Raw genomic sequence first — 26,511 nt, 5'->3', positions numbered from 1 at the left:
CTTCTGCTGCTCAGGGTCTTCTGCTGCTCAGGGTCTTCTGCTGCTCAGGGTCTTCTGCTGCTCAGGGTGTTCTGCTGCTCAGGGTGTCCTGCTGCTCAGGGTGTTCTGCTGCTCAGGGTCTTCTGCTGCTCAGGGTCTTCTGCTGCTCAGGGTCTTCTGCTGCTCAGGGTCTTCTGCTGCTCAGGGTCTTCTGCTGCTCAGGGTGTTCTGCTGCTCAGGGTCTTCTGCTGCTCAGGGTGTCCTGCTGCTCAGGGTCTTCTGCTGCTCAGGGTCTTCTGCTGCTCAGGGTGTTCTGCTGCTCAGGGTGTCCTGCTGCTCAGGGTGTCCTGCTCAGGGTGTCCTGCTGCTCAGGGTGTTCTGCTGCTCAGGGTGTCCTGCTCAGGGTGTCCTGCTCAGGGTGTCCTGCTCAGGGTGTCCTGCTCAGGGGGCAGACTTAGTGATTTGGAGACCCCAGGCAGATGCCAGTGTGATTTGTCAAAAAAATCACTTCAAAAAGTAGGTTACCTTTTCACGTTCATCCAAAAATAATTCCAGCATCCTAACTGTGCACCCGCCAACTTTCCTTCAATTGCAAGTGGATGAAACTATCTCACCGGAGAAAGTATCCAAGCGAGCGAAACAGCGGCCCTCTGTCTTACTATATGTAGCGCATGTATCTGATGCTGTCTGGACAAAAGGAGTATTACATTCCATTTACATTCTGAAAACACCTCATTGCTGCAGTTGCCCCGCTCTGAAAACACCTCATTGCTTAATAGCTTAATTTTACAAAAGTCGCGTTTGCAATCATACGGTGCGAAACAATTCACTGGAACTCTGTCAGGGTGGAATAGTCCATTATTATGAATTATGAGGAAAAAAGTGGAATATTGATATGAAATATGTGTATGGAAAGAAATGATTGATCTATTTTGAATCATTATTTGGCTGTATGGATTCATTCACTTTTTTGGAGTTCCTTTTTTGTCAACAATGTGGCCTTATTAACCTGGGCACAGTGGCCAGGAACCCCCCCCCCCCCCCTCCCTCCCCATTTCCTTTGAAGCTTCCAGCAGATTTAGCTGCAGCTGGACCAACCTGCTGAAGCAAGACAGAATGAGAGCGATGAGCTGACAATGGTGGGACTCAAGTGGTGAAATTATATATTTAAAGAATAATTACTAGTAAAAAAATATATATATGCCCAGCTCATATGAAGTGCGGCCTGATGCAATTGCCTCTTCTGCCTAATGGTAAGTCTGTCACTGGTCCTGTCCATTCATTTCCCAACAGGCTTTTGTCCAAGGAATCGTGGCGAGTTAGTGCCTACAAAAAGAAGCCATTACTATTTCTCTCTATATCAGTTTTAAAAAAGGTGCTTTACTTTCGTTCCCACGTCCTGATCTAGCCTACCTGCTAGCTTACCTACCTGCTAGCCTACCTGCTAGCCTACCTGCTAGCCTACCTGCTAGCTTACCTACCTGCTAGCCTACCTACCTGCTAGCCTACCTGCCTGCTAGCTTACCTGCTAGCCTACCTGCTAGCTTACCTGCTAGCTTAACTGCTAGCTTACCTGCTAGCGGCTCCTCCCGTCACATCAAGCAGCGTTGTTCTGCCAGTTCCCCTTGCTTTTATTCATCCACAATAGTTAGCAGTTGTTCATTTAGTCATTTAATTCCATCTAAAATGTATTACCATCAACATGCACATAATTGTAAAAGGGTTTAGGCTACTTTTGAAATGCACTAGAGAGAGAATACAAAATGTATAGAATTCATCTGCAAATGTACCACATTCAATAGAGTACCACAGTACGAGTCATAATACCCATAAAACCTAGCGGTCAAACAGGGAAATGGTTCCAATAGTTTTACCACAATACATTTTTCCCAAAGGGGATTTTAGAAACACTTAAAATAAGGGCTGTGTTTCGTGTAGGCTCACCCTGACATGATGTTTTGATAACCGTTTAAATCTCTCTGGGACAAGGGGACGTTTATCAATATAATTGGCTCTATTTCATTTGATTTTGATCTCAGAATCAAAAAATGCTAATTAGCATCAAAGTAGACATCATACAAAACTACAAATCCCAGCAAGCTCCTACACATCATCTCTAGCTGACACCTTTGCTAACAGGTATTGTATCAATTTAAAACTTGCACAAGACAGTTCACAGAATTGTGCATTTAAAGAAATGTTGCCATTTTATTCATTACTACATTTAGCTAACATTAGATAGTTAACCCAGAGATTCTTACCTTTGTCTCGATTCATCAGTCTCACCCAGATCATCATGGCCTTTGTAGTTCTTTATGATAGCCACATTAGCAGCTAATTAGTATTTAATACTTTTTTGGGGGAGGGGGGGGGGGGGTAAAAACAGGTGAATATATTGATAAAAGTCACCTTGTCCCAGAGAGATTTACATGGGAAAAATGTATGGTGGAAAAACGTTTGGAACTATTTCCCTGTTTGACCACTAGGTTTTATGGGTATTATGACACATCTATGCAAGACTCCTCCAAAAATGGGTGTGGCGGAGGGCTAGACACACCTTTACTTCATGCCCGCCCCATGTTCGTTTCGCTCCCAACCCAGGCAGCACCGGAGAGCACCGGGTTAAAGGAGGCTGCGCTGCCCAGCATTTCATCAGACCGAGACCCTTGTTACAGGGAACGAGAGTTTGAACTTGGTCCTATCGTCTGCCTGTTCGCTCGCTGCACCGCGCATCACTAGTAGTCGACTGCTGTAGCGTACGTAGACTGGCTACTATCGTTTCTCTTTCTGAGCCAAAGCAAGCGGAGAGGGAAGGTATCCACCTGACACTGAGACACATCTAAGCATGGATGCTCTGAAATCAGCTGGAAGAGCGATTATCAAGAGTCCCGGAGTTCCGCGGCACACATGGGGCACCTCCAAGCACGAAAGTAAGTCTATCGTCAAATTCACACCGGTAAAGGCCATATATCGATGCAAAGAAACGGACACATTAGACGATAGCACAATGCAACGAGACTAGCTGTCACAAGCAAAGGAAAGCGCTGACAATAGGCTGTCTATCTTGTTCTATTGTCACCACTCTTGTTGGAATAGAAACTAAAGAACAGTAGATTCTGAGGTGTGACATTTGTGTGTGATAGAAAACAATAGGTCGCAGTATATACCTTTCTGAATTGCAAATAGTGTAACGTTTTTTTTTATCACCCGTTATCTATCAATAAAATATAGTATTTTATTTCTCCCCACCGGGCAATATGCATTTTTTTCCCCAGGTCCAAATGCTATTCCTATTATCTGGTTACCTAAGTCCACTGCACACTCGTGTGAGGAATCAGTTATTAAACCAGGTCAGCCAGTATAACTATGAAAAGTATCTTACTAACTTCAGACATATGCTATTGTTCTACTCCACAAGGACAATTTATATTACTGTTGCTGTCTGAATTCATAAATATCAATAGACAAACTTCTATTTTTTAGGATACCATTGGTTTCATATCCTATAAGGCCCGATAGCTATTCTTTGTTATATGAAATTCACACGTGTTCACTGTGAAGTTAAATCCATAGTGGGAACAATGCATTTCTCTTCCTCTTTACAATTCCCAGTGGGGATTAAAACTGTCAACTCAGTCCAGTCTGTAGAATACAGCAGGTTGTAGAGAAAGAGAGGCTGTGACTGACAGTTGGTCTCTGGCTCATGGCAACGCTTGCTACTGTGCGCTGTCACTCTGAAGTGTGAAGTGTTTGGTTGAAGAGTCTCTCCCTGGGCGAGAGAACACTTCTTTCTCAAGCCTCCACAAAAGCTCAGGGGAAGACAAAAACATACAGTAACCAGTCAAAAGTTTGAACACACCTACTCATTCAAGGGTTTTTCTTTATTTTTACTATTTTCTACATTGTAGAATAATAGTGAAGACATCAAAACTATGAAATAACACATATGGAATCATGTAGTAACCAAAAAAGTGTCATTATTATTGATATAAATATTTTATATTTGAGATTCTTTAAAGTAGCCAACCATTGCCTTGATGACAGCTTTGCACACTCTTGGCATTCTCTCAACCAGCTTCCAGAGATAGTCACCTGGAATGGACAGGTGTGCCTTGTTAAAAGTTAATTTGTGGAATTTCTTTCCTTTTTAATTCGTTTGAGCCAATCAGTTGTGTTGTGACAAGGTAGGGGTGGTATACAGAAGACAGCCCTATTTGGTAAAAGACCAAGTCCACATTATGGCAAGAACAGCTCAAATAAGCAAAGAGAAATGACAGTCCATCATTACTTTAAGACATGAAGGTCAGTCAATCCGGAATATTTCAAAAACTTTAAAAGTTTCTTCAAGTGCAGTCGCAAAAACCATCAAGCGTTATGATGAAACTGGCTCTCTTTAGGACCGCCACAGGAAAGGAAGACCCAGAGTTACCTCTGTTGCAGAGGATACGTTCATTAGAGTTAAATGCACCTCAGATTGCAGCCCAAATAAATGCTTCACAGAGATCAAGTAACAGACACATCTCAACTAGAGGTTGACTGATTTAATTAGGGCCAATTTCAAGTTTTTATAACAATCGGTAATCAGCATTTTTGGATGCCGATTACGGCCGATTACATTGCACTCCACGAGGAGACTGCGTGGCAGGTTGACCACCTGTTACGCGAGTGCAGCAAGGAGCCAAGGTAAGTTGCTAGCTAGCATTAAATGTATCTTATAAAAAAAAAACAATTAATCTTCACATAATCACTAGTTAACTACACATGGTTGATGATATTACTAGGTTAACTAGCTTGTCCTGCGTTGCATATAATATTTAAAAAATGTTCTAAACCTTTTGACTGTTGCTGTGTACTTAGGCTGCATTCCACATGTCAACCCTATTCCCTATATTAAAATAAAAGTGTTCATTGTTCATTCAGTATTGTTTCTAGGCCGTCGTTAAAAAAATAAGAATTTGTTCTTAACTGACTTGCCTCGTTAAAGAAAGGTAAAATAAAAATAGTGCGTTACCTTTGAACAGGGACTTTGGGAATTAGGGTGAAATTTGAGATGTTAAAATAGAGTACGGTTCAGTCTAGTTAATCAAACCAGTTTCTGGATTAATAAACATAAATCAAACATGATTTACTGCTATGAGAAGAATATTTTTGACTTTAACCCTGGAAGCCCGGTTTCAGATTTTGATTGAATATTGCACCTAGACATTGCAAATCCTTGGCAGACTGACTCATTTCACAGTTAGAGACAAGAGCCGACGTCCCAAATGGCACCCTAATTCCCTACATAGTGCACTACTTTTGACCAGAGATTGATGGGTCCTGGTCAAAAGTAGTGCCCTGTAGGGAATAGGGTGCCATTCGGTACGACAACAGAGATGTGCTGAACAGACAGAGTCTCTTTGAAACCAACGCAGTATAAATTAATTCTTACATTTAAATGGGAACCTGAGGGGTTTGGATATGCTCCTATTGGATTAATATTTTAATGATTCCCTAGTGTGTGTGTGTGTGTGTGTGTGTGTGTGTGTGTGTGTGTGTTAATGCATTAGGTCCATAAATTAGGACACTAGCTGCCATAGTGACTAGTTGGTAGTTAGGGGCCTACGGGCTGGTAGTTAGGGGCCTACAGGCTGGTAGTTAGGGGCCTACAGGCTGGTAGTTAGGGGCCTACAGGCTGGTAGTTAGGGGCCTACAGGCTGGTGATTGCGTTGGGCCTTGAGGACAGTTAGAGCATCCAGATGTCTAAATCAATCATGCCACATGTTAACAGGGTATCTGTGCTAACAGGGTATCTGTGCTAACAGGGTATCTGTGCTAACAGGGTATTTGTGCTAACAGGGTGTAATTGGTGGCTTCAGAAACTGGCACAGGCACAGTTGTCATGTTTGGTTTGTAAACTAGGTCTGGATTACGAAGATTAGTTAGTGATTAAGTATATCCACACACCATCATCATTATCACCACCATCAATATCATCATCATCATTATCACCACCATCATCATTATTACCACCATCATCAATATCATCATCACCACCGTCATCATCATCACCGTTATCACCATGATCATTATGACTTCACCACCATCATCATTAATACCATCACCTTCATCACCATCATTTTCACCACCAACATCATCACCACCATCATCACAACCATCATCACCACCATCATCCTGTCATGACGTTGGACCTTCATCATCACCACCACCATCACCATCACCACATCATCATCACCACCATCACCACCACCATCATCATCATCACCACATCATCATCACCACATCATCACCACCACCATAATCACCACCACCATCATCACCACCATCGCCTTCATCATCATCACCACCACGATCATCATCACCACGATCATCATCACCACCTTCATCACCACCTCCATCATCACTTCCATCATCACCTCCATCATCACCTCCATCATCACCACCACGATCATCATCATCACCACCATCATCATCACCACCATCATCACCTCCATCATTACCACCATCATCATCATCACCACCATCATCACCACCATCATCATCACCTCCATCATCATCATCACCTCCAACATCACCTCCATCATCATCACCACCACCATCATCATCACCACCATCATCATCATCACCTCCACCATCACCATCACCTCCACCATCACCTCCATCATCACCATCATCATCACCATCACCACCACCACCATCACCACCATCACCACCACAATCATCATCACCACCATCATCATCATCATTCAGTACAATTATGAAAATGAACAAAACTCTTTTTTTTTTTAGAGAACAGGCACATTGTTGCTGTGACTGGATGAGGGCTGGGAGCATTGTGACTGGATGAGGGCTGGGAGCATTGTGACTGGATGAGGGCTGTGAGCATTGTGACTGGATGAGGGCTGGGAGCATTGTGACTGGATGAGGCATTGTGACTGGATGAGGCATTGTGACTGGATGAGGGCTGGGAGCATTGTGACTGGATGAGGCATTGTGACTGGATGAGGCATTGTGACTGGATGAGGGCTGGGAGCATTGTGACTGGATGAGGCATTGTGACTGGATGAGGCATTGTGACTGGATGAGGGCTGTGAGCATTGTGACTGGCTGAGGGCTGTGAGCATTGTGACTGGATGAGGCATTGTGACTGGATGAGGGCTGTGAGCATTGTGACTGGATGAGGCATTGTGACTGGATGAGGGCTGTGAGCATTGTGACTGGATGAGGGCTGTGAGCATTGTGACTGGATGAGGGCTGTGAGCATTGTGACTGGCTGAGGGCTGTGAGCATTGTGACTGGACGAGGCATTGTGACTGGATGAGGGCTGTGAGCATTGTGACTGGATGAGGCATTGTGACTGGATGAGGGCTGGGAGCATTGTGACTGGCTGAGGGCTGTGAGCATTGTGACTGGATGAGGGCTGTGAGCATTGTGACTGGACTGGATGAGGGCTGTGAGCATTGTGACTGGATGAGGGCTGTGAGCATTGTGACTGGATGAGGGCTGTGAGCATTGTGACTGGCTGAGGGCTGTGAGCATTGTGACTGGACGAGGCATTGTGACTGGATGAGGGCTGTGAGCATTGTGACAAGGATGAGGGCTGTGAGCATTGTGACTGGATGAGGCATTGTGACTGGATGAGGGCTGTGAGCATTGTAACTGGATGAGGGCTGTGAGCATTGTGACTGGATGAGGGCTGTGAGCATTGTGACTGGCTGAGGGCTGTGAGCATTGTGACTGGCTGAGGGCTGTGAGCATTGTGATTGGCTGAGGGCTGTGAGCATTGTGACTGGATGAGGGCTGTGAGCATTGTGACTGGATGAGGGCTGTGAGCATTGTGACTGGATGAGGCATTGTGACTGGATGAGGCATTGTGACTGGATGAGGGCTGTGAGCATTGTGACTGGATGAGGGCTGTGAGCATTGTGACTGGATGAGGCATTGTGACTGGATGAGGGCTGTGAGTATTGTGACTGGATGAGGCATTGTGACTGGATGAGGCATTGTGACTGGATGAGGCGTTGTGACTGGATGAGGGCTGTGAGCATTGTGACTGGATGAGGCATTGTGACTGGATGAGGGCTGTGAGCATTGTGACTGGATGAGGGCTGTGAGCGTTGTGACTGGATGAGGCATTGTGACTGGATGAGGGCTGTGAGCATTGTGACTGGATGAGGCATTGTGACTGGATGAGGGCTGTGAGCATTGTGACTGGATGAGGGCTGTGAGCATTGTGACTGGATGAGGGCTGTGAGCATTGTGACTGGATGAGGCATTGTGACTGGATGAGGTATTGTGACTGGATGAGGCATTGTGACTGGATGAGGGCTGTGAGCATTGTGACTGGATGAGGGCTGTGAGCGTTGTGACTGGATGAGGCATTGTGACTGGATGAGGTATTGTGACTGGATGAGGCATTGTGACTGGATGAGGGCTTTGAGCATTGTGACTGGATGAAGGCTGTGAGCATTGTGACTGGATGAGGGCTGTGAGCATTGTGACTGGATGAGGGCTGTGAGCATTGTGACTGGATGAGGCATTGTGACTGGATGAGGGCTGTGAGCATTGTGACTGGATGAGGCATTGTGACTGGATGAGGGCTGTGAGCATTGTGACTGGATGAGGGCTGTGAGCATTGTGACTGGATGAGGGCTGTGAGCATTGTGACTGGCTGAGGGCTGTGAGCATTGTGACTGGCTGAGGGCTTTGAGCATTGTGACTGGATGAGGCATTGTGACTGGATGAGGGCTGTGAGCATTGTGACTGGATGAGGGCTGTGAGCGTTGTGACTGGATGAGGCATTGTGACTGGATGAGGGCTGTGAGCATTGTGACTGGCTGAGGGCTGTGAGCATTGTGACTGGATGAGGCATTGTGACTGGATGAGGGCTGTGAGTATTGTGACTGGCTGAGGGCTGTGAGCATTGTGACTGGCTGAGGGCTGTGAGCATTGTGACTGGATGAGGCATTGTGACTGGCTGAGGGCTGTGAGCATTGTGACTGGCTGAGGGCTGTGAGCATTGTGACTGGATGAGGCATTGTGACTGGATGAGGGCTGTGAGCATTGTGACTGGATGAGGGCTGTGAGCGTTGTGACTGGATGAGGCATTGTGACTGGCTGAGGGCTGTGAGTATTGTGACTGGATGAGGGCTGTGAGCATTGTGACTGTATGAGGCATTGTGACTGGCTGAGGGCTGTGAGCATTGTGACTGGATGAGGCATTGTGACTGGATGAGGGCTGTGAGCATTGTGACTGGATGAGGGCTGTGAGCGTTGTGACTGGATGAGGCATTGTGACTGGCTGAGGGCTGTGAGTATTGTGACTGGATGAGGGCTGTGAGCGTTGTGACTGGATGAGGCATTGTGACTGGATGAGGGCTGTGAGTATTGTGACTGGCTGAGGGCTGTGAGCATTGTGACTGGATGAGGGCTGTGAGCATTGTGACTGGATGAGGGCTGTGAGCATTGTGACTGGATGAGGGCTGTGAGCATTGTGACTGGATGAGGGCTGTGAGTATTGTGACTGGCTGAGGGCTGTGAGCATTGTGACTGGATGAGGGCTGTGAGCATTGTGACTGGATGAGGGCTGTGAGCATTGTGACTGGATGAGGGCTGTGAGCGTTGTGACTGGATGAGGCATTGTGACTGGATGAGGGCTGTGAGCATTTTGACTGGATGAGGGCTGTGCGCATTGTGACTGGATGAGGGCTGTGAGCATTGTGACTGGATGAGGCATTTGACTGGATGAGGCATTTGACTGGATGAGGCATGTGACTGGATGAGGGCTGTGAGTATTGTGACTGGATGAGGGCTGTGAGCATTGTGACTGGATGAGGGCTGTGAGCGTTGTGACTGGATGAGGCATTTGACTGGATGAGGCATTTGACTGGATGAGGCATGTGACTGGATGAGGGCTGTGAGGGCTGTGAGCATTGTGACTGGATGAGGGCTGGATGAGGCATTTGACTGGATGAGGCATTTGACTGGATGAGGGCTGTGAGTATTGTGACTGGATGATGGCTGTGAGCATTGTGACTGGATGAGGCATTGTGACTGGATGAGGGCTGTGAGCATTGTGACTGGATGAGGGCTGTGAGCATTGTGACTGGATGAGGGCTGTGAGCATTGTGACTGACAGAATGGCATAATTAGAGTGAATGTAGCTGGGTTCTGGCACATAGAGAAGGAGAGCTTTATGTCTGCATTATTTAGCAGGGGAACCAGGGTGGAGGAGAGAGACACAGAGAGAGAGACAGACACAGAGAGACAGCTAATGTCCAGAAGCTACTTAACTCTTGTGGGTTTGGAAGGAGGACTGTCTTTCTGTGCCAGTGTGTGTGTCTCTCTGTGTGTGTCTGTGTCTCTCTCTGTGTGTGTGTGTGTGTGTGTGTGTGTGTGTGTGTGTGTGTGTGTGTGTGTGTGTGTGTGTGTGTGTGTGTGTGTGTGTGTGTGTGTGTGTGTGTGTGTGTGTGTGTGTGTGTGTGTGTGTGTGTGTGTGTGTGTGTGGGCCAGTGATGTGTCAGAGCTGTCTACTGGAACCATAACAAGGCTTAGCATGGCTGCTAGCTACAGTATGTGCCAAACAGACAAACAGCTGGTGTGATTTGAGGTAAAGTAAATCACATGTTATGTTGATCTCTATCCATCTCTTAGGGTTATACCTCACTGAATGTACTATCCAGCATTTTTAGAGATGATTTGTAAAATTGCCAATCCTACTTTTCCCACACAAACATGTTCTACTAACCTTGTGCACATATAGAGCCTGGTAACACTGTGCAACGAAGTAGGACTTGAAAAGGGTAGCGGTTTAAAATTGAGGTGGGGGAAAGAGAGAGACTGCTACGGCTGTATTAGATGGGACTTTGAAAAATGCAGAAAATCGTCAATCAAAAAACATGTCCTATCGCAGCGACCATATTATTTTTGGAGGGCCCAGTTGGAGGGCCCAGTTGGAGGGCCCAGTTGGAGGGCCCAGTTGGAGGGCCCAGTTGATTCTGAGTTAAGGCATATACTGTAAAGTCTATATGTTAAAACTATGTCTTAGATACATACTTTCCCATTTCCAGAACTCCCTTGCTTAGCCCTTTTCCTTGCTGTGCTTGTGCTTTGAAATCCACAAAGAAAGGAAAAAGGGGCGGGGGGGGGGGGGGGGGGGGGTATACCTAGTCAGTTGTAGGAGTTCTGGGACACTGTAAAGTCCATGGAGAATAAGAGCACCTCCTCCCAGCTGCCCACTGCTCTGAGGCTAGGAAACACTGTTACCACCGATAAATCCACTATAATTGAGAATTTCAATAAGCATTTCTCTACGGCTGGCCATGCTTTCCACCTGGCTACCCCTACCCCGGTCAAATGCCCAGCACCCTCCACAGCAACCCGCCAAAGCCCCCACCATTTCTCCTTCACACAAATCCAGATAGTCGATGTTCTGAAAGAGCTGCAAAATCTGGACCCCTACGAATCAGCCGGGCTAGACAATCTGGACCCTCTCTTTCTAAAATTATCTGCTGAAATTGTAGCTACCCCTATTACTAGCCTGTTCAACCTCTCTTTCGTATCGTCTGAGATTCCCAAAGATTGGAAAGCTGCCGTGGTCATCCCCCTCTTCAAAGGGGGTGACACTCTAGACCCAAACTGTTACAGACCTATATCCATCCTGCCCTGTCTTTCTAAGGTCTTCGAAAGCCAAGTTAACAAACAGATCACCGACCATTTCAAATCCCACTGTACCTTCTCCGCTATGCAATCTGGATTCAGAGCTGGTCATGGGTGCACCTCAGCCATGCTCAAGGTCCTAAAGGACATCATAACCGCCATCGATAAGAGACATTACTGTGCAGCCGTATTCATCGACCTGGCCAAGGCTTTCGACTCTGTCAATCACCACATTCTTATTGGCAGACTCGACAGCCTTGGTTTCTCAAATGATTGCCTCGCCTGGTTTACCAACTACTTCTCTAATAGAGTTCAGTGTGTCAAATCGGAGGGAGGGCCTGTTATCCGGACCTCTGGCAGTCTCTCTGGGGGTGCCACAGGGATCAGTTCTCGGACCGACTCTCTTCTCTGTATACATAGATGATGTCGCTCTTGCTGCTGGTGAGTCTCTGATCCACCTCTACGCAGACGACACCATTTTGTATACTTCTGGCCCTTCGGACACTGTGTTAACAAACCTCCAGACGAGCTACAATGCCATACAACTCTCCTTCCGTGGCCTCCAACTGCTCTTAAATACAAGTAAAACTAAATGCATGCTATTCAATCGATCACTGCCCGCACCTGCCCACCCGTCCAGCATCACTACTCTGAACGGTTCTGACTTAGAATATGTGGACAAGTACAAATACCTAGGTGTCTGGCTAGACTGTAAACTCTCCTTCCAGACTCACATTAAGCATCTCCAATCCAAAATTAAATCTAGAATCGGCTTCCTATATCGCAACAAAGCATCCTTCACTCATGCTGCTAAACATACCCTCGTAAAACTGACCATCCTACCGATCCTCGACTTCGGCGATGTCATCTTTAAAATAGCCTCCAACACTCTACTCAACAAATTGGATGCAGTCTATCGCAGTGCCATCCGTTTTGTCACCAAAGCCCCATATACTACCCACCACTGCGACCTGTACGCTCTCGTTGGTTGGCCCTCGCTTCATACTCGTCGCCAAACCCACTGGCTACAGGTTATCTACAAGTCTCTGCTAGGTAAAGCCCCGCCTTATCTCAGCTCACTGGTCACCATAGCAGCACCCACCCGTAGCACACGCTCCAGCAGGTATATTGCACTGGCCATCCCCAAAGCCAATTCCTCCTTTGGTCGTCTTTCCTTCCAGTTCTCTGCTGCCAATGACTGGAACGAACTGCAAATATCACTGAAGCTGGAGACTCATATCTCCCTCACTAGCTTTAAGCACCAGCTGTCAGAGCAGCTCACAGATCACTGCACCTGTACATAGCCCATTTGTAAATAGCCCATCTGTAAATAGCCCATCCAACTACCTCATCCCCATACTGTATTTATTTATTTATCTTGCTCCTTTGCACACCAGTATCTCTACTTGCACGTGCATCTATGCACATCTACCATTCCAGTGTGTAATTGCTATATTGTAATTATTTTCGCCTCTATGGCCTATTTATTGCCTTAACTCCCTTATCTCACCTCATTTGCACACACTGTATATAGACTTTTTGTTTTCTTTTTTTCTACTGTATGTTTTGTTTATTCCATGTGTAACTCTGTGTTGTATATGTGTCGAACTGCTTTGCTTTATCTTGGCCAAGTCGCAGTTGTAAATGAGAACTTGTTCTCAACTAGCCTACCTGGTTAAATAAAGGTGAAATATAATTTTTAAATAATAAAGTTGTACAACTGAATGCCTTCAACTGAAATGTGTATTCCGCATTTAACCCAACCCCTCTGAATCAGAGAGGTGCTGCGGGGGGCTGCCTTAATCGACTTCCACATCTTCGGCGCCCACCTTGCTCAGGGGGCAGAACGACAGATTTTTACCTTGTCAGTTCGGAGATTCGATCCAGCAACCTTTCGGTTACTGGCCCAACACCTCTATGTCCCTGGTATAGAGAGAGACTAGGGGAAATGTTATTTAAATAGGGAGACAGTGCCACTAATCATTCTGCTGCCTGTGAGTCTGATGAATGACAGTACAGGTAGTGGGAGACACCAGACTGCTGTTCTCAGTCTCAGAGAGTAATAGTGAGGGGATGCGTTCCAAATGGAACCCTATTTCCTATGTAGTGCACTACTTTTGACCAAGGCCCATAGGAAATAGGGTGCCCATTTGGGACACATGAATAGTGAGGTAGTGCATCTCCTGATTTAATGCTGACAGGAGTTTGGTTCCCTCCCAGCTAACCTCTGTTAAAACAGTCTTACACTAGCTATCATTGTATTATTCCTCCACTGTAATGACAGCAGATTAGAGGTTAAGTATCCTGTTGAGGTATTTCATTATGTAAGTAGTCTGAGCTTTACTGTCATGGTTATAACTCCTACAGTCTGACCTGTAATGTCATGGTGGTTATAACTCCTATAGTCTGACCTGTAATGTCATGGTGGTTATAACTCCTATAGTCTGACCTGTAATGTCATGGTGGTTATAACTCCTATAGTCTGACCTGTAATGTCATGGTGGTTATAACTCCTATAGTCTGACCTGTAATGTCATGGTGGTTATAACTCCTATAGTCTGACCTGTAATGTCATGGTGGTTATAACTCCTACAGTCTGACCTGTAATGTCATGGTGGTTATAACTCCTACAGTCTGACCTGTAATGTCATGGTGGTTATAACTCCTACAGTCTGACCTGTAATGTCATGGTGGTTATAACTGCTATAGTCTGACCTGTAATATCATGGTGGTTATAACTCCTATAGCCTGACCTGTTATGTCATGGTGGTTATAACTCCTGTAGTCTGTAATGTCATGGTTATAACTCCTATTGCCTGTTTCACTATGCTTAATTTGAGCCGGATCCTGGCACCTCTCAGATTTGACTTAGTTTAGTCTGGCATCTTAGTTTAGTCTGGCATCCTCTTTAGTCTGGCATCTTAGTTTAGTCTGGCATCCTCTTTAGTCTGGCATCTTAGTTTAGTCTGGATCCAGTACCTCTCGCTGTAACATTTATTAATTGTTTCACTGTTCGCAGTGTAAACATTCTAATAAAATGATTAAGTTGCCTCCTGGTAATTTCTCCCGCCCCCCCAGAAAGACCATCACGTAAAAGCTCAGGGATCCTTCTGTGTAATCATAATATCCTGCCACGTTGATTCCAGACCTGGTGTCTTAGTTGTAGACATAGAGGTTATTTTCTTATCCATTAAAAAAAAAAATGTGTCTTTCCCATGTTTCAAATTCAGTAGTGAGACCACTAGTCTAGCTTGCCGTGATTACGTAGCGACCTCGTCTATAGCTGACAACCACTACCAAGACCTGTGCCAAGATCAGTTACTTCCCTCGCCGGCCCTCCACATTGGGCTCCCGAGTTGCGCAGCGGTCTAAGGCACTGCATCTCAGTGCTAGAGGCGTCACTACAGTCCCTGGCTCAATTCCAGGCTATATCACAACCGGCCGTGATTGGGAGTCCCACAGGGCGGCGTACAATTGGCCCAGCGTTGTCTGGGTTTGGCCGGTATATGCCATTATTGTAATTAAGAACTTGTTCTTAACTGACTTGCCTAGTTAAATAAAGTGAAATAAATAAATTATAGGAATATGCGCTTCATATTTTCACATAGACAGGAGGTCTATATATTCTCATGTGTGTGTTCTGCTGTAGCCTACGTTGATGTATTTTAATTGAAGATATATTCCGATATTGTGATATTTGTTGTACAGCTACATTGATGTCTTGAAAATGATAGAAATTCAGGTCTTGTAAGCCCAACAGCTGGGTATGTGGGCATATGCATATGACAGGTGTTCTGCAGTGACGCCTAAAAATGTTGCTGTACGTTGATGTCTTGAAAATTAGATTATATAAGAAATATGGACGTGTGTAAGCCCCACACGTATACTGGACTATGTGGGTATACTATAGACTATAGCCTACGGACGGCGGGTGTTCTGCAGTGACGTCTAAACTGCTTTGAATGAATCAGCACCTCGGAGAGTGCTGTCCGTTTTCACCTACGATAGACAGGAGGCTACTTGGCTGTTTGCTCTGTCTTCTGTGCTGCTACGTTGTGTTTGTGAGGCGCCCCCCGGATAACCGCGACTCTCATGCTCACCATGTGTCCCTGGGAAACTCCCGACATATTAAAGCACTGCTGTCTCACCGTTGCTACGACACTATTTACAAGTTATAAAGCAAAGCATTTTCCATGAAGTCCCTCAATAAGAACTGGGACATGTCAGGAAAAAAGTGTTGCAGGACTTAGTTGCCAGTTGCTTGGTTGATACCATGGTTACCATGCGTTGTTTACATTTTGTCATGGAGAAAGACTAGTGATTGCCATTTTCCCCTCTAAAGGGAGAGAAAAGGCTCTGTTTTTAATGTCAGCCCTTCAGCCAAAAAGAGAAAGCACAAGCTCTTTCTGATGACGGTCATCTGTTGAGGTCAGGAGGATAGTATGTGATTGGCTATGGGCAGGAGAGGACCACAGCACGTGGTCAAGAGAGCGATCCATCCCCTTGGATCTTGTCAGGGAGAACAGGAGCGAGGCGACCGTTAGATGTTCCAAAAGGTCAAACCTGACCAACTGCCACAAGGGAACAGAGAGGACACTTTTTCTGGGGCTGCTCATCGCCATCTACAGGAGATACAGCCTTCGGCACAGCTCCAGAAGGAAGACAGAACAGACGTGTACAGTATATGGCTAAAGGCAAAGAGTAGGCCTATGAACCGAGCAGATCGTCTTCTTTTCATTTAGTCACATTTTCGAGCCCAGCAGACGCAGCTCAAATTCTGTCCCAGTTACTTCCAATCTTTATTACTGCACTATCGTCTCGACCAATACAATACATCACAGAAAGGAAGCTAGCTCAGCCTGTTTGCCAGACACAGTAAACCTGCAGAGAGGAGTGATCTGATCTGAAATAATATTCAGACTCTGACATCATTAACCATCATTAGATCAGAATAGAGGAACTGGGGCTATAGGAAGTAGCAAGCTGCTATTAGAATAGAGGAACTGGGGCTATAGGAAGTAGCAAGCTGCTATTAGATCAGAATAGAGGAACTGGGGGTATAGGAAGTAGCAAGCTGCTATTAGATCAGAATAGAGGGAACTGGGGGTATAGGAAGTAGCAAGCTGCTATTAGATCAGAATAGAGGGAACTGGGGGTATAGGAAGTAGCAAGCTGCTATTAGATCAGAATAGAGGAACTGGGGGTATAGGAAGTAGCAAGCTGCTAATAGATCAGAATAGAGGAACTGGGGGTATAGGAAGTAGCAAGCTGCTATTAGAATAGAGGAACTGGGGGTATAGGAAGTAGCAAGCTGCTATTAGATCAGAATAGAGGAACTGGGGCTATAGGAAGTAGCAAGCTGCTATTAGATCAGAATAGAGGAACTGGGGGTATAGGAAGTAGCTAGCTGCTATTAGAATAGAGGGAACTGGGGGGTATAGGAAGTAGCAAGCTGCTATTAGATCAGAATAGAGGGAACTGGGGGTATAGGAAGTAGCAAGCTGCTATTAGATCAGAATAGAGGAACTGGGGCTATAGGAAGTAGCAAGCTGCTATTAGATCAGAATAGAGGGAACTGGGGGTATAGGAAGTAGCAAGATGCTATTAGATCAGAATAGAGGAACTGGGGGTATAGGAAGTAGCAAGCTGCTATTAGATCAGAATAGAGGAACTGGGGGGTATAGGAAGTAGCAAGCTGCTATTAGATCAGAATAGAGGAACTGGGGGTATAGGAAGTAGCAAGCTGCTATTAGATCAGAATAGAGGAACTGGGGGTATAGGAAGTAGCAAGCTGCTATTAGAATAGAGGGAACTGGGGGTATAGGAAGTAGCAAGCTGCTATTAGATCAGAATAGAGGAACTGGGGGTATAGGAAGTAGCAAGCTGCTATTAGATCAGAATAGAGGAACTGGGGGTATAGGAAGTAGCAAGCTGCTATTAGATCAGAATAGAGGAACTGGGGGTATAGGAAGTAGGAAGCTGCTATTAGATCAGAATAGAGGAACTGGGGCTATAGGAAGTAGCAAGCTGCTATTAGATCAGAATAGAGGGAACTGGGGGTATAGGAAGTAGCAAGCTGCTATTAGAATAGAGGAACTGGGGGTATAGGAAGTAGCAAGCTGCTATTAGATCAGAATAGAGGGAACTGGGGGTATAGGAAGTAGCAAGCTGCTATTAGAATAGAGGAACTGGGGGTATAGGAAGTAGCAAGCTGCTATTAGAATAGAGGAACTGGGGGTATAGGAAGTAGCAAGCTGCTATTAGATCAGAATAGAGGAACTGGGGGTATAGGAAGTAGCAAGCTGCTATTAGATCAGAATAGAGGGAACTGGGGGTATAGGAAGTAGCAAGCTGCTATTAGAATAGAGGAACTGGGGGTATAGGAAGTAGCAAGCTGCTATTAGAATAGAGGAACTGGGGGTATAGGAAGTAGCAAGCTGCTATTAGATCAGAATAGAGGAACTGGGGGTATAGGAAGTAGCAAGCTGCTATTAGATCAGAATAGAGGAACTGGGGGTATAGGAAGTAGCAAGCTGCTATTAGATCAGAATAGAGGAACTGGGGGTATAGGAAGTAGCAAGCTGCTATTAGATCAGAATAGAGGAACTGGGGGGTATAGGAAGTAGCAAGCTGCTATTAGAATAGAGGAACTGGGGGTATAGGAAGTAGCAAGCTGCTATTAGAATAGAGGAACTGGGGGTATAGGAAGTAGCAAGCTGCTATTAGAATAGAGGAACTGGGGGTATAGGAAGTAGCAAGCTGCTATTAGAATAGAGGAACTGGGGGTATAGGAAGTAGCAAGCTGCTATTAGAATAGAGGAACTGGGGGTATAGGAAGTAGCAAGCTGCTATTAGAATAGAGGAACTGGGGGTATAGGAAGTAGCAAGCTGCTATTAGATCAGAATAGAGGAACTGGGGGTATAGGAAGTAGCAAGCTGCTATTAGATCAGAATAGAGGAACTGGGGGTATAGGAAGTAGCAAGCTGCTATTAGAATAGAGGAACTGGGGCTATAGGAAGTAGCAAGCTGCTATTAGAATAGAGGGAACTGGGGGTATAGGAAGTAGCAAGCTGCTATTAGAATAGAGGGACTGGGGGTATAGGAAGTAGCACGCTGCTATTAGAATAGAGGGACTGGGGGTATAGGAAGTAGCAAGCTGCTATTAGAATAGAGGAACTGGGGGTATAGGAAGTAGCAAGCTGCTATTAGATCAGAATAGAGGAACTGGGGGGTATAGGAAGTAGCAAGCTGCTATTAGAATAGAGGAACTGGGGGGTATATGAAGTAGCAAGCTGCTATTAGAATAGAGGAACTGGGGGTATAGGAAGTAGCAAGCTGCTATTAGAATAGAGGAACTGGGGGTATAGGAAGTAGCAAGCTGCTATTAGATCAGAATAGAGGAACTGGGGGTATAGGAAGTAGCAAGCTGCTATTAGAATAGAGGAACTGGGGGTATAGGAAGTAGCAAGCTGCTATTAGAATAGAGGAACTGGGGGTATAGGAAGTAGCAAGCTGCTATTAGAATAGAGGAACTGGGGGTATAGGAAGTAGCAAGCTGCTATTAGATCAGAATAGAGGAACTGGGGGTATAGGAAGTAGCAAGCTGCTATTAGAATAGAGGAACTGGGGGTATAGGAAGTAGCAAGCTGCTATTAGATCAGAATAGAGGAACTGGGGGTATAGGAAGTAGCAAGCTGCTATTAGATCAGAATAGAGGAACTGGGGGTATAGGAAGTAGCAAGCTGCTATTAGAATAGAGGAACTGGTGGTATAGGAAGTAGCAAGCTGCTATTAGAATAGAGGAACTGGGGGTATAGGAAGTAGCAAGCTGCTATTAGATCAGAATAGAGGAACTGGGGGTATAGGAAGTAGCAAGCTGCTATTAGATCAGAATAGAGGAACTGGGGGTATAGGAAGTAGCAAGCTGCTATTAGAATAGAGGAACTGGTGTTATAGGAAGTAGCAAGCTGCTATTAGAATAGAGGAACTGGGGGTATAGGAAGTAGCAAGCTGCTATTAGAATAGAGGAACTGGGGGTATAGGAAGTAGCAAGCTGCTATTAGAATAGAGGAACTGGGGGTATAGGAAGTAGCAAGCTGCTATTAGATCAGAATAGAGGAACTGGGGGTATAGGAAGTAGCAAGCTGCTATTAGAATAGAGGAACTGGGGCTATAGGAAGTAGCAAGCTGCTATTAGAATAGAGGGAACTGGGGGTATAGGAAGTAGCAAGCTGCTATTAGAATAGAGGGACTGGGGGTATAGGAAGTAGCAAGCTGCTATTAGAATAGAGGGACTGGGGGTATAGGAAGTAGCAAGCTGCTATTAGAATAGAGGAACTGGGGGTATAGGAAGTAGCAAGCTGCTATTAGATCAGAATAGAGGAACTGGGGGTATAGGAAGTAGCAAGCTGCTATTAGAATAGAGGAACTGGGGGTATAGGAAGTAGCAAGCTGCTATTAGATCAGAATAGAGGAACTGGGGGTATAGGAAGTAGCAAGCTGCTATTAGATCAGAATAGAGGAACTGGGGGTATAGGAAGTAGCAAGCTGCTATTAGAATAGAGGAACTGGTGGTATAGGAAGTAGCAAGCTGCTATTAGAATAGAATAGAGGAACTGGGGGTATAGGAAGTAGCAAGCTGCTATTAGATCAGAATAGAAGGAACTGGGGGTATAGGAAGTAGCAAGCTGCTATTAGATCAGAATAGAGGAACTGGGGGTATAGGAAGTAGCAAGCTGCTATCAGAATAGAGGAACTGGGGGTATAGGAAGTAGCAAGCTGCTATTAGATTAGAATAGAGGAACTGGGGGGTATAGGAAGTAGCAAGCTGCTATTAGATCAGAATAGAGGAACTGGGTGTATAGGAAGTAGCAAGCTGCTATTAGAATAGAGGAACTGGGGGTATAGGAAGTAGCAAGCTGCTATTAGATCAGAATAGAGGGAACTGGGGGTATAAGAAGTAGCAAGCTGCTATTAGAATAGAATAGAAGGAACTGGGGGGTATAGGAAGTAGCAAGCTGCTAGTAGAATAGAGGAACTGGGGGTATAGGAAGTAGCAAGCTGCTATTAGATCAGAATAGAGGAACTGGGGGTATAGGAAGTAGCAAGCTGCTATTAGATCAGAATAGAGGGAACTGGGGGTATAGGAAGTAGCAAGCTGCTATTAGATCAGAATAGAAGGAACTGGGGGGTATAGGAAGTAGCAAGCTGCTATTAGAATAGAGGAACTGGGGGTATAGGAAGTAGCAAGCTGCTATTAGATCAGAATAGAGGAACTGGGGGTATAGGAAGTAGCAAGCTGCTATTAGATCAGAATAGAGGAACTGGGGGTATAGGAAGTAGCAAGCTGCTATTAGATCAGAATAGAGGAACTGGGGGTATAGGAAGTAGCAAGCTGCTATTAGATCAGAATAGAGGAACTGGGGGTATAGGAAGTAGCAAGCTGCTATTAGAATAGAGGGACTGGGGGTATAGGAAGTAGCAAGCTGCTATTAGATCAGAATAGAAGGAACTGGGGGTATAGGAAGTAGCAAGCTGCTATTAGATCAGAATATAAGGAACTGGGGGTATAGGAAGTAGCAAGCTGCTATTAGAATAGAGGAACTGGGGGTATAGGAAGTAGCAAGCTGCTATTAGAATAGAGGGAACTGGGGGTATAGGAAGTAGCAAGCTGCTATTAGATCAGAATAGAGGAACTGGGGGTATAGGAAGTAGCAAGCTGCTATTAGATCAGAATAGAGGAACTGGGGGTATAGGAAGTAGCAAGCTGCTATTAGATCAGAATAGAGGAACTGGGGGTATAGGAAGTAGCAAGCTGCTATTAGATCAGAATAGAAGGAACTGGGGGTATAGTTAGTAGCAAGCTGCTATTAGATCAGAATAGAGGACCTGGGGGTATAGGAAGTAGCAAGCTGCTATTAGATCAGAATAGAGGAACTGGGGGTATAGGAAGTAGCAAGCTGCTATTTGAATAGAGGAACTGGGGGTATAGGAAGTAGCAAGCTGCTATTAGAATAGAGGAACTGGGGGTATAGGAAGTAGCAAGCTGCTATTAGATCAGAATAGAAGGAACTGGGGGTATAGGAAGTAGCAAGCTGCTATTAGATCAGAATAGAGGAACTGGGGGTATAGGAAGTAGCAAGCTGCTATTAGATCAGAATAGAGGGAACTGGTTGTATAGGAAGTAGCAAGCTGCTATTAGATCAGAATAGAAGGAACTGGGGGTATAGGAAGTAGCAAGCTGCTATTAGATCAGAATAGAGGAACTGGGGGTATAGGAAGTAGCAAGCTGCTATTAGATCAGAATAGAGGAACTGGGGGTATAGGAAGTAGCAAGCTGCTATTAGATCAGAATAGAGGAACTGGGGGGTATAGGAAGTAGCAAGCTGCTATTAGAATAGAGGGAACTGGGGGTATAGGAAGTAGCAAGCTGCTATTAGATCAGAATAGAGGAACTGGGGGTATAGGAAGTAGCAAGCTGCTATTAGATCAGAATAGAGGAACTGGGGGGTATAGGAAGTAGCAAGCTGCTATTAGAATAGAGGAACTGGGGGTATAGGAAGTAGCAAGCTGCTATTAGATCAGAATAGAGGAACTGGGGGTATAGGAAGTAGCAAGCTGCTATTAGAATAGAGGAACTGGGGGTATAGGAAGTAGCAAGCTGCTATTAGATCAGAATAGAGGGACTGGGGGTATAGGAAGTAGCAAGCTGCTATTAGATCAGAATAGAAGGAACTGGGGGTATAGGAAGTAGCAAGCTGCTATTAGATCAGAATAGAGGAACTGGGGGTATAGGAAGTAGCAAGCTACTATTAGATCAGAATAGAGGAACTGGGGGTATAGGAAGTAGCAAGCTGCTATTAGATCAGAATAGAAGGAACTGGGGGTATAGGAAGTAGCCAGCTGCTATTAGATCAGAATAGAGGAACTGGGGGTATAGGAAGTAGCAAGCTGCTATTATAACAGAATAGAGGAACTGGGGGTATAGGAAGTAGCAAGCTGCTATTAGATCAGAATAGAGGAACTGGGGGTATAGGAAGTAGCAAGCTGCTATTAGATCAGAATAGAGGAACTGGGGGTATAGGAAGTAGCAAGCTGCTATTAGATCAGAATAGAGGGAACTGGGGGTATAGGAGTAGCAAGCTGCTATTAGATCAGAATAGAGGGAACTGGGGGTATAGGAAGTAGCAAGCTGCTATTAGATCAGAATAGAGGAACTGGGGGTATAGGAAGTAGCAAGCTGCTATTAGACCAGAATAGAGGGAACTGGGGGTATAGGAAGTAGCAAGCTGCTATTAGAATAGAGGAACTGGGGGTATAGGAAGTAGCAAGCTGCTATTAGAATAGAGGAACTGGGGGTATAGGAAGTAGCAAGCTGCTATTAGATCAGAATAGAGGAACTGGGGGTATAGGAAGTAGCAAGCTGCTATTAGATCAGAATAGAGGAACTGGGGGTATAGGAAGTAGCAAGCTGCTATTAGATCAGAATAGAGGAACTGGGGGTATAGGAAGTAGCAAGCTGCTATTAGAATAGAGGAACTGGGGGTATAGGAAGTAGCAAGCTGCTATTAGAATAGAATAGAGGAACTGGGAGTATTATAGTGACAGGGAGATGAGTTAGTAATTAGAGAGACTGTTTCAGTCTGAAAGCTCTGTCTCTCCTCTGCTTCTATGCTCTTCTCCTCCAAGACCAATTATCCCCCTATTATCCCCCCACGCCTCGTTAAGAGACAGGAAGCCATGACTCAGGGAAATGTCACGACTAGGAAGAGGAGACATTCAGGTGGATGGATGGAGCAAGGGATGATGTGGGTATAATGATGAGGGGAGAGGGAGAGGAGAGAGACAGGGAGAGGAGAGAGACAGGGAGAGGAGAGAGACAGGGAGAGGAGAGAGACAGGAGAGAAACCGGGAGGGGGAGAGGAGAGAGACCGGGAGGGGGAGAGGAGAGAGACGGAGAGACCGGGAGGGGGAGAGGAGAGAGACGGAGAGACCGGGAGAGGAGAGGAGAGGAGAGAGACGGAGAGACAGGGAGAGGAGAGAGACAGGGAGAGGAGAGAGACAGGGAGAGGGAGAGGAGAGAGACAGGGAGAGGAGAGGAAAGAGACAGGGAGAGGAGAGGAGAGAGACAGGGAGAGGAGAGGAGAGAGACAGGGAGGGGAGAGGAGAGAGACAGGGAGGGGGGAGGAGAGGAGAGAGACAGGGAGGGGGGAGAAGAGAGACAGGGAGAGGGAGAGGAGAGAGACCGGGAGAAGGAGAGTTGAGGAGAGGAGAGAGACAGGGAGGGGGAGAGGAGAGAGACAGGGAGAGGAGAGAGGAGAGAGAGGATGAGGGAGAGGAGAGGAGAGAGGAGAGAGACGAGGAGAGGAGAGGAGAGAGAGAGGATGAGGGAGAGGAGAGAGAGGATGAGGGAGAGGAGAGGAGAGCGACAGGGAGGGGGAGAGGAGAGAGACAGGATGAGGGAGAGGAGAGGAGAGACAGGATGAGGGAGAGGAGAGGAGAGAGGAGAGGAGAGCGGCAAACACACTACAGGCCATTGCAGTAGAATATGATGAACATTGACTACGACAGGAGTAGTGAATATAGTATTGTTTCAGAAGCACTATAATGTACGTTGGAAACAACTACATGAACTAGTTATTTGAGGGGAATGAGGGATGTGAACACTTGTCCTACTCATCTGGCCATGGCTTGATATTGAATGGTTCATCTGAATGTAGGATTGTTTTAACCTGTCTAGTAACACCAGTAACTACAACAGGATGGTGGTCTGTTAACCTGTCCAGTAACTACAACAGGATGGTAGTCTGTCTAACCTGTCCAGTAACAACAACAGGATGGTAGTCTGTTTAACCTGTCCAGTAACAAAAACAGGATGGTAGTCTGTTTAACCTGTCCAGTACCTACAACAGGATGGTAGTCTGTCTAACCTGTCCAGTAACAACAACAGGATGGTAGTCTGTTTAACCTGTCCAGTAACTATAACAGGATGGTAGTCTGTTTAACCTGTCCAGTAACTACAACAGGATGGTAGTCTGTTTAACCTGTCCAGTAACTACAACAGGATGGTAGTCTGTTTAACCTGTCCAGTAACAACAACAGGATGGTAGTCTGTTTAACCTGTCCAGTAACAACAACAGGATGGTGGTCTGTTAACCTGTCCAGTAACTACAACAGGATGGTAGTCTGTTTAACCTGTCCAGTACCTACAACAGGATGGTAGTCTGTCTAACCTGTCCAGTAACAACAACAGGATGGTAGTCTGTTTAACCTGTCCAGTAACTACAACAGGATGGTAGTCTGTTTAACCTGTCCAGTAACTACAACAGGATGGTAGTCTGTTTAACCTGTCCAGTAACTACAACAGGATGGTAGTCTGTTTAACCTGTCCAGTAACAACAACAGGATGGTAGTCTGTTTAACCTGTCCAGTTACAACAACAGGATGGTAGTCTGTTTAACCTGTCCAGTAACTACAACAGGATGGTAGTCTGTTTAACCTGTCCAGTAACTACTACAGGATGGTAGTCTGTTTAACCTGTCCAGTAACAACAACAGGATGGTAGTCTGTTTAACCTGTCCAGTAACAACAACAGGATGGTAGTCTGTTTAACCTGTCCAGTAACAACAACAGGATGGTAGTCTGTTTAACCTGTCCAGTAACAACAACAGGATGGTAGTCTGTTTAACCTGTCCAGTAACAACAACAGGATGGTAGTCTGTTTAACCTGTCCAGTTACTACAACAGGATGGTAGTCTGTTTAACATGTCCAGTAACAACAACAGGATGGTAGTCTGTTTAACCTGTCCAGTAACTACAACAGGATGGTAGTCTGTTTAACCTGTCCAGTAACAACAACAGGATGGTAGTCTGTTTAACCTGTCCAGTAACAACAACAGGATGGTAGTCTGTTTAACCTGTCCAGTTACTACAACAGGATGGTAGTCTGTTTAACCTGTCCAGTAACAACAACAGGATGGTAGTCTGTTTAACCTGTCCAGTAACTACAACAGGATGGTAGTCTGTTTAACCTGTCCAGTAACTACAACAGGATGGTAGTCTGTTTAACCTGTCCAGTAACAACAACAGGATGGTAGTCTGTTTAACCTGTCCAGTAACAACAACAGGATGGTAGTCTGTTTAACCTGTCCAGTAACTACAACAGGATGGTAGTCTGTTTAACCTGTCCAGTAACTACAACAGGATGGTAGTCTGTTTAACCTGTCCAATAACTACAACAGGATGGTAGTCTCTTTAACCTGTCCAGTAACTACAACAGGATGGTAGTCTGTTTAACCTGTCCAGTAACAACAACAGGATTGTAGTCTGTTTAACCTGTCCAGTAACAACAACAGGATGGTAGTCTGTTTAACCTGTCCAGTTACTACAACAGGATGGTAGTCTGTTTAACCTGTCCAGTAACTATAACAGGATGGTAGTCTGTTTAACCTGTCCAGTAACTACAACAGGATGGTAGTCTGTTTAACCTGTCCAGTAACTACAACAGGATGGTAGTCTGTTTAACCTGTCCAGTAACTACAACAGGATGGTAGTCTGTTTAACCTGTCCAGTAACTACAACAGGATGGTAGTCTGTTTAACCTGTCCAGTAACAACAACAGGATGGTAGTCTGTTTAACCTGTCCAGTAACTACAACAGGATGGTAGTCTGTTTAACCTGTCCAGTAACTACAACAGGATGGTAGTCTGTTTAACCTGTCCAGTAACTACAACAGGATGGTAGTCTGTTTAACCTGTCCAGTAACTACAACAGGATGGTAGTCTGTTTAACCTGTCCAGTTACTACAACAGGATGGTAGTCTGTTTAACCTGTCCAGTAACAACAACAGGATGGTAGTCTGTTTAACCTGTCCA

The 26,511-nt window shown here is 45.4% G+C and overlaps 1 protein-coding gene across 1 annotated transcript in view; it reads left to right on the top strand.

Moving 5' to 3' along the window:
* The first annotated feature begins 2,521 nt into the window (after positions 1 to 2,521).
* The window catches only part of LOC139582460 (low density lipoprotein receptor adapter protein 1), a 134,699-nt gene continuing 110,709 nt past the window's right edge, over positions 2,522 to 26,511 (top strand). The window contains exon 1 of the mRNA XM_071412481.1: positions 2,522 to 2,909. Within this exon, the coding sequence (XP_071268582.1) occupies positions 2,825 to 2,909 (85 nt within the window). The 5' untranslated portion in view covers positions 2,522 to 2,824. The remainder of the gene's footprint in view (positions 2,910 to 26,511) is intronic.

This window comes from Salvelinus alpinus, chromosome 8 (genome assembly GCF_045679555.1).
Source record: "Salvelinus alpinus chromosome 8, SLU_Salpinus.1, whole genome shotgun sequence".
NCBI classification, from domain to species: Eukaryota; Metazoa; Chordata; class Actinopteri; order Salmoniformes; family Salmonidae; genus Salvelinus; species Salvelinus alpinus.
This window is presented reverse-complemented; position numbering and strand designations above follow the sequence as displayed.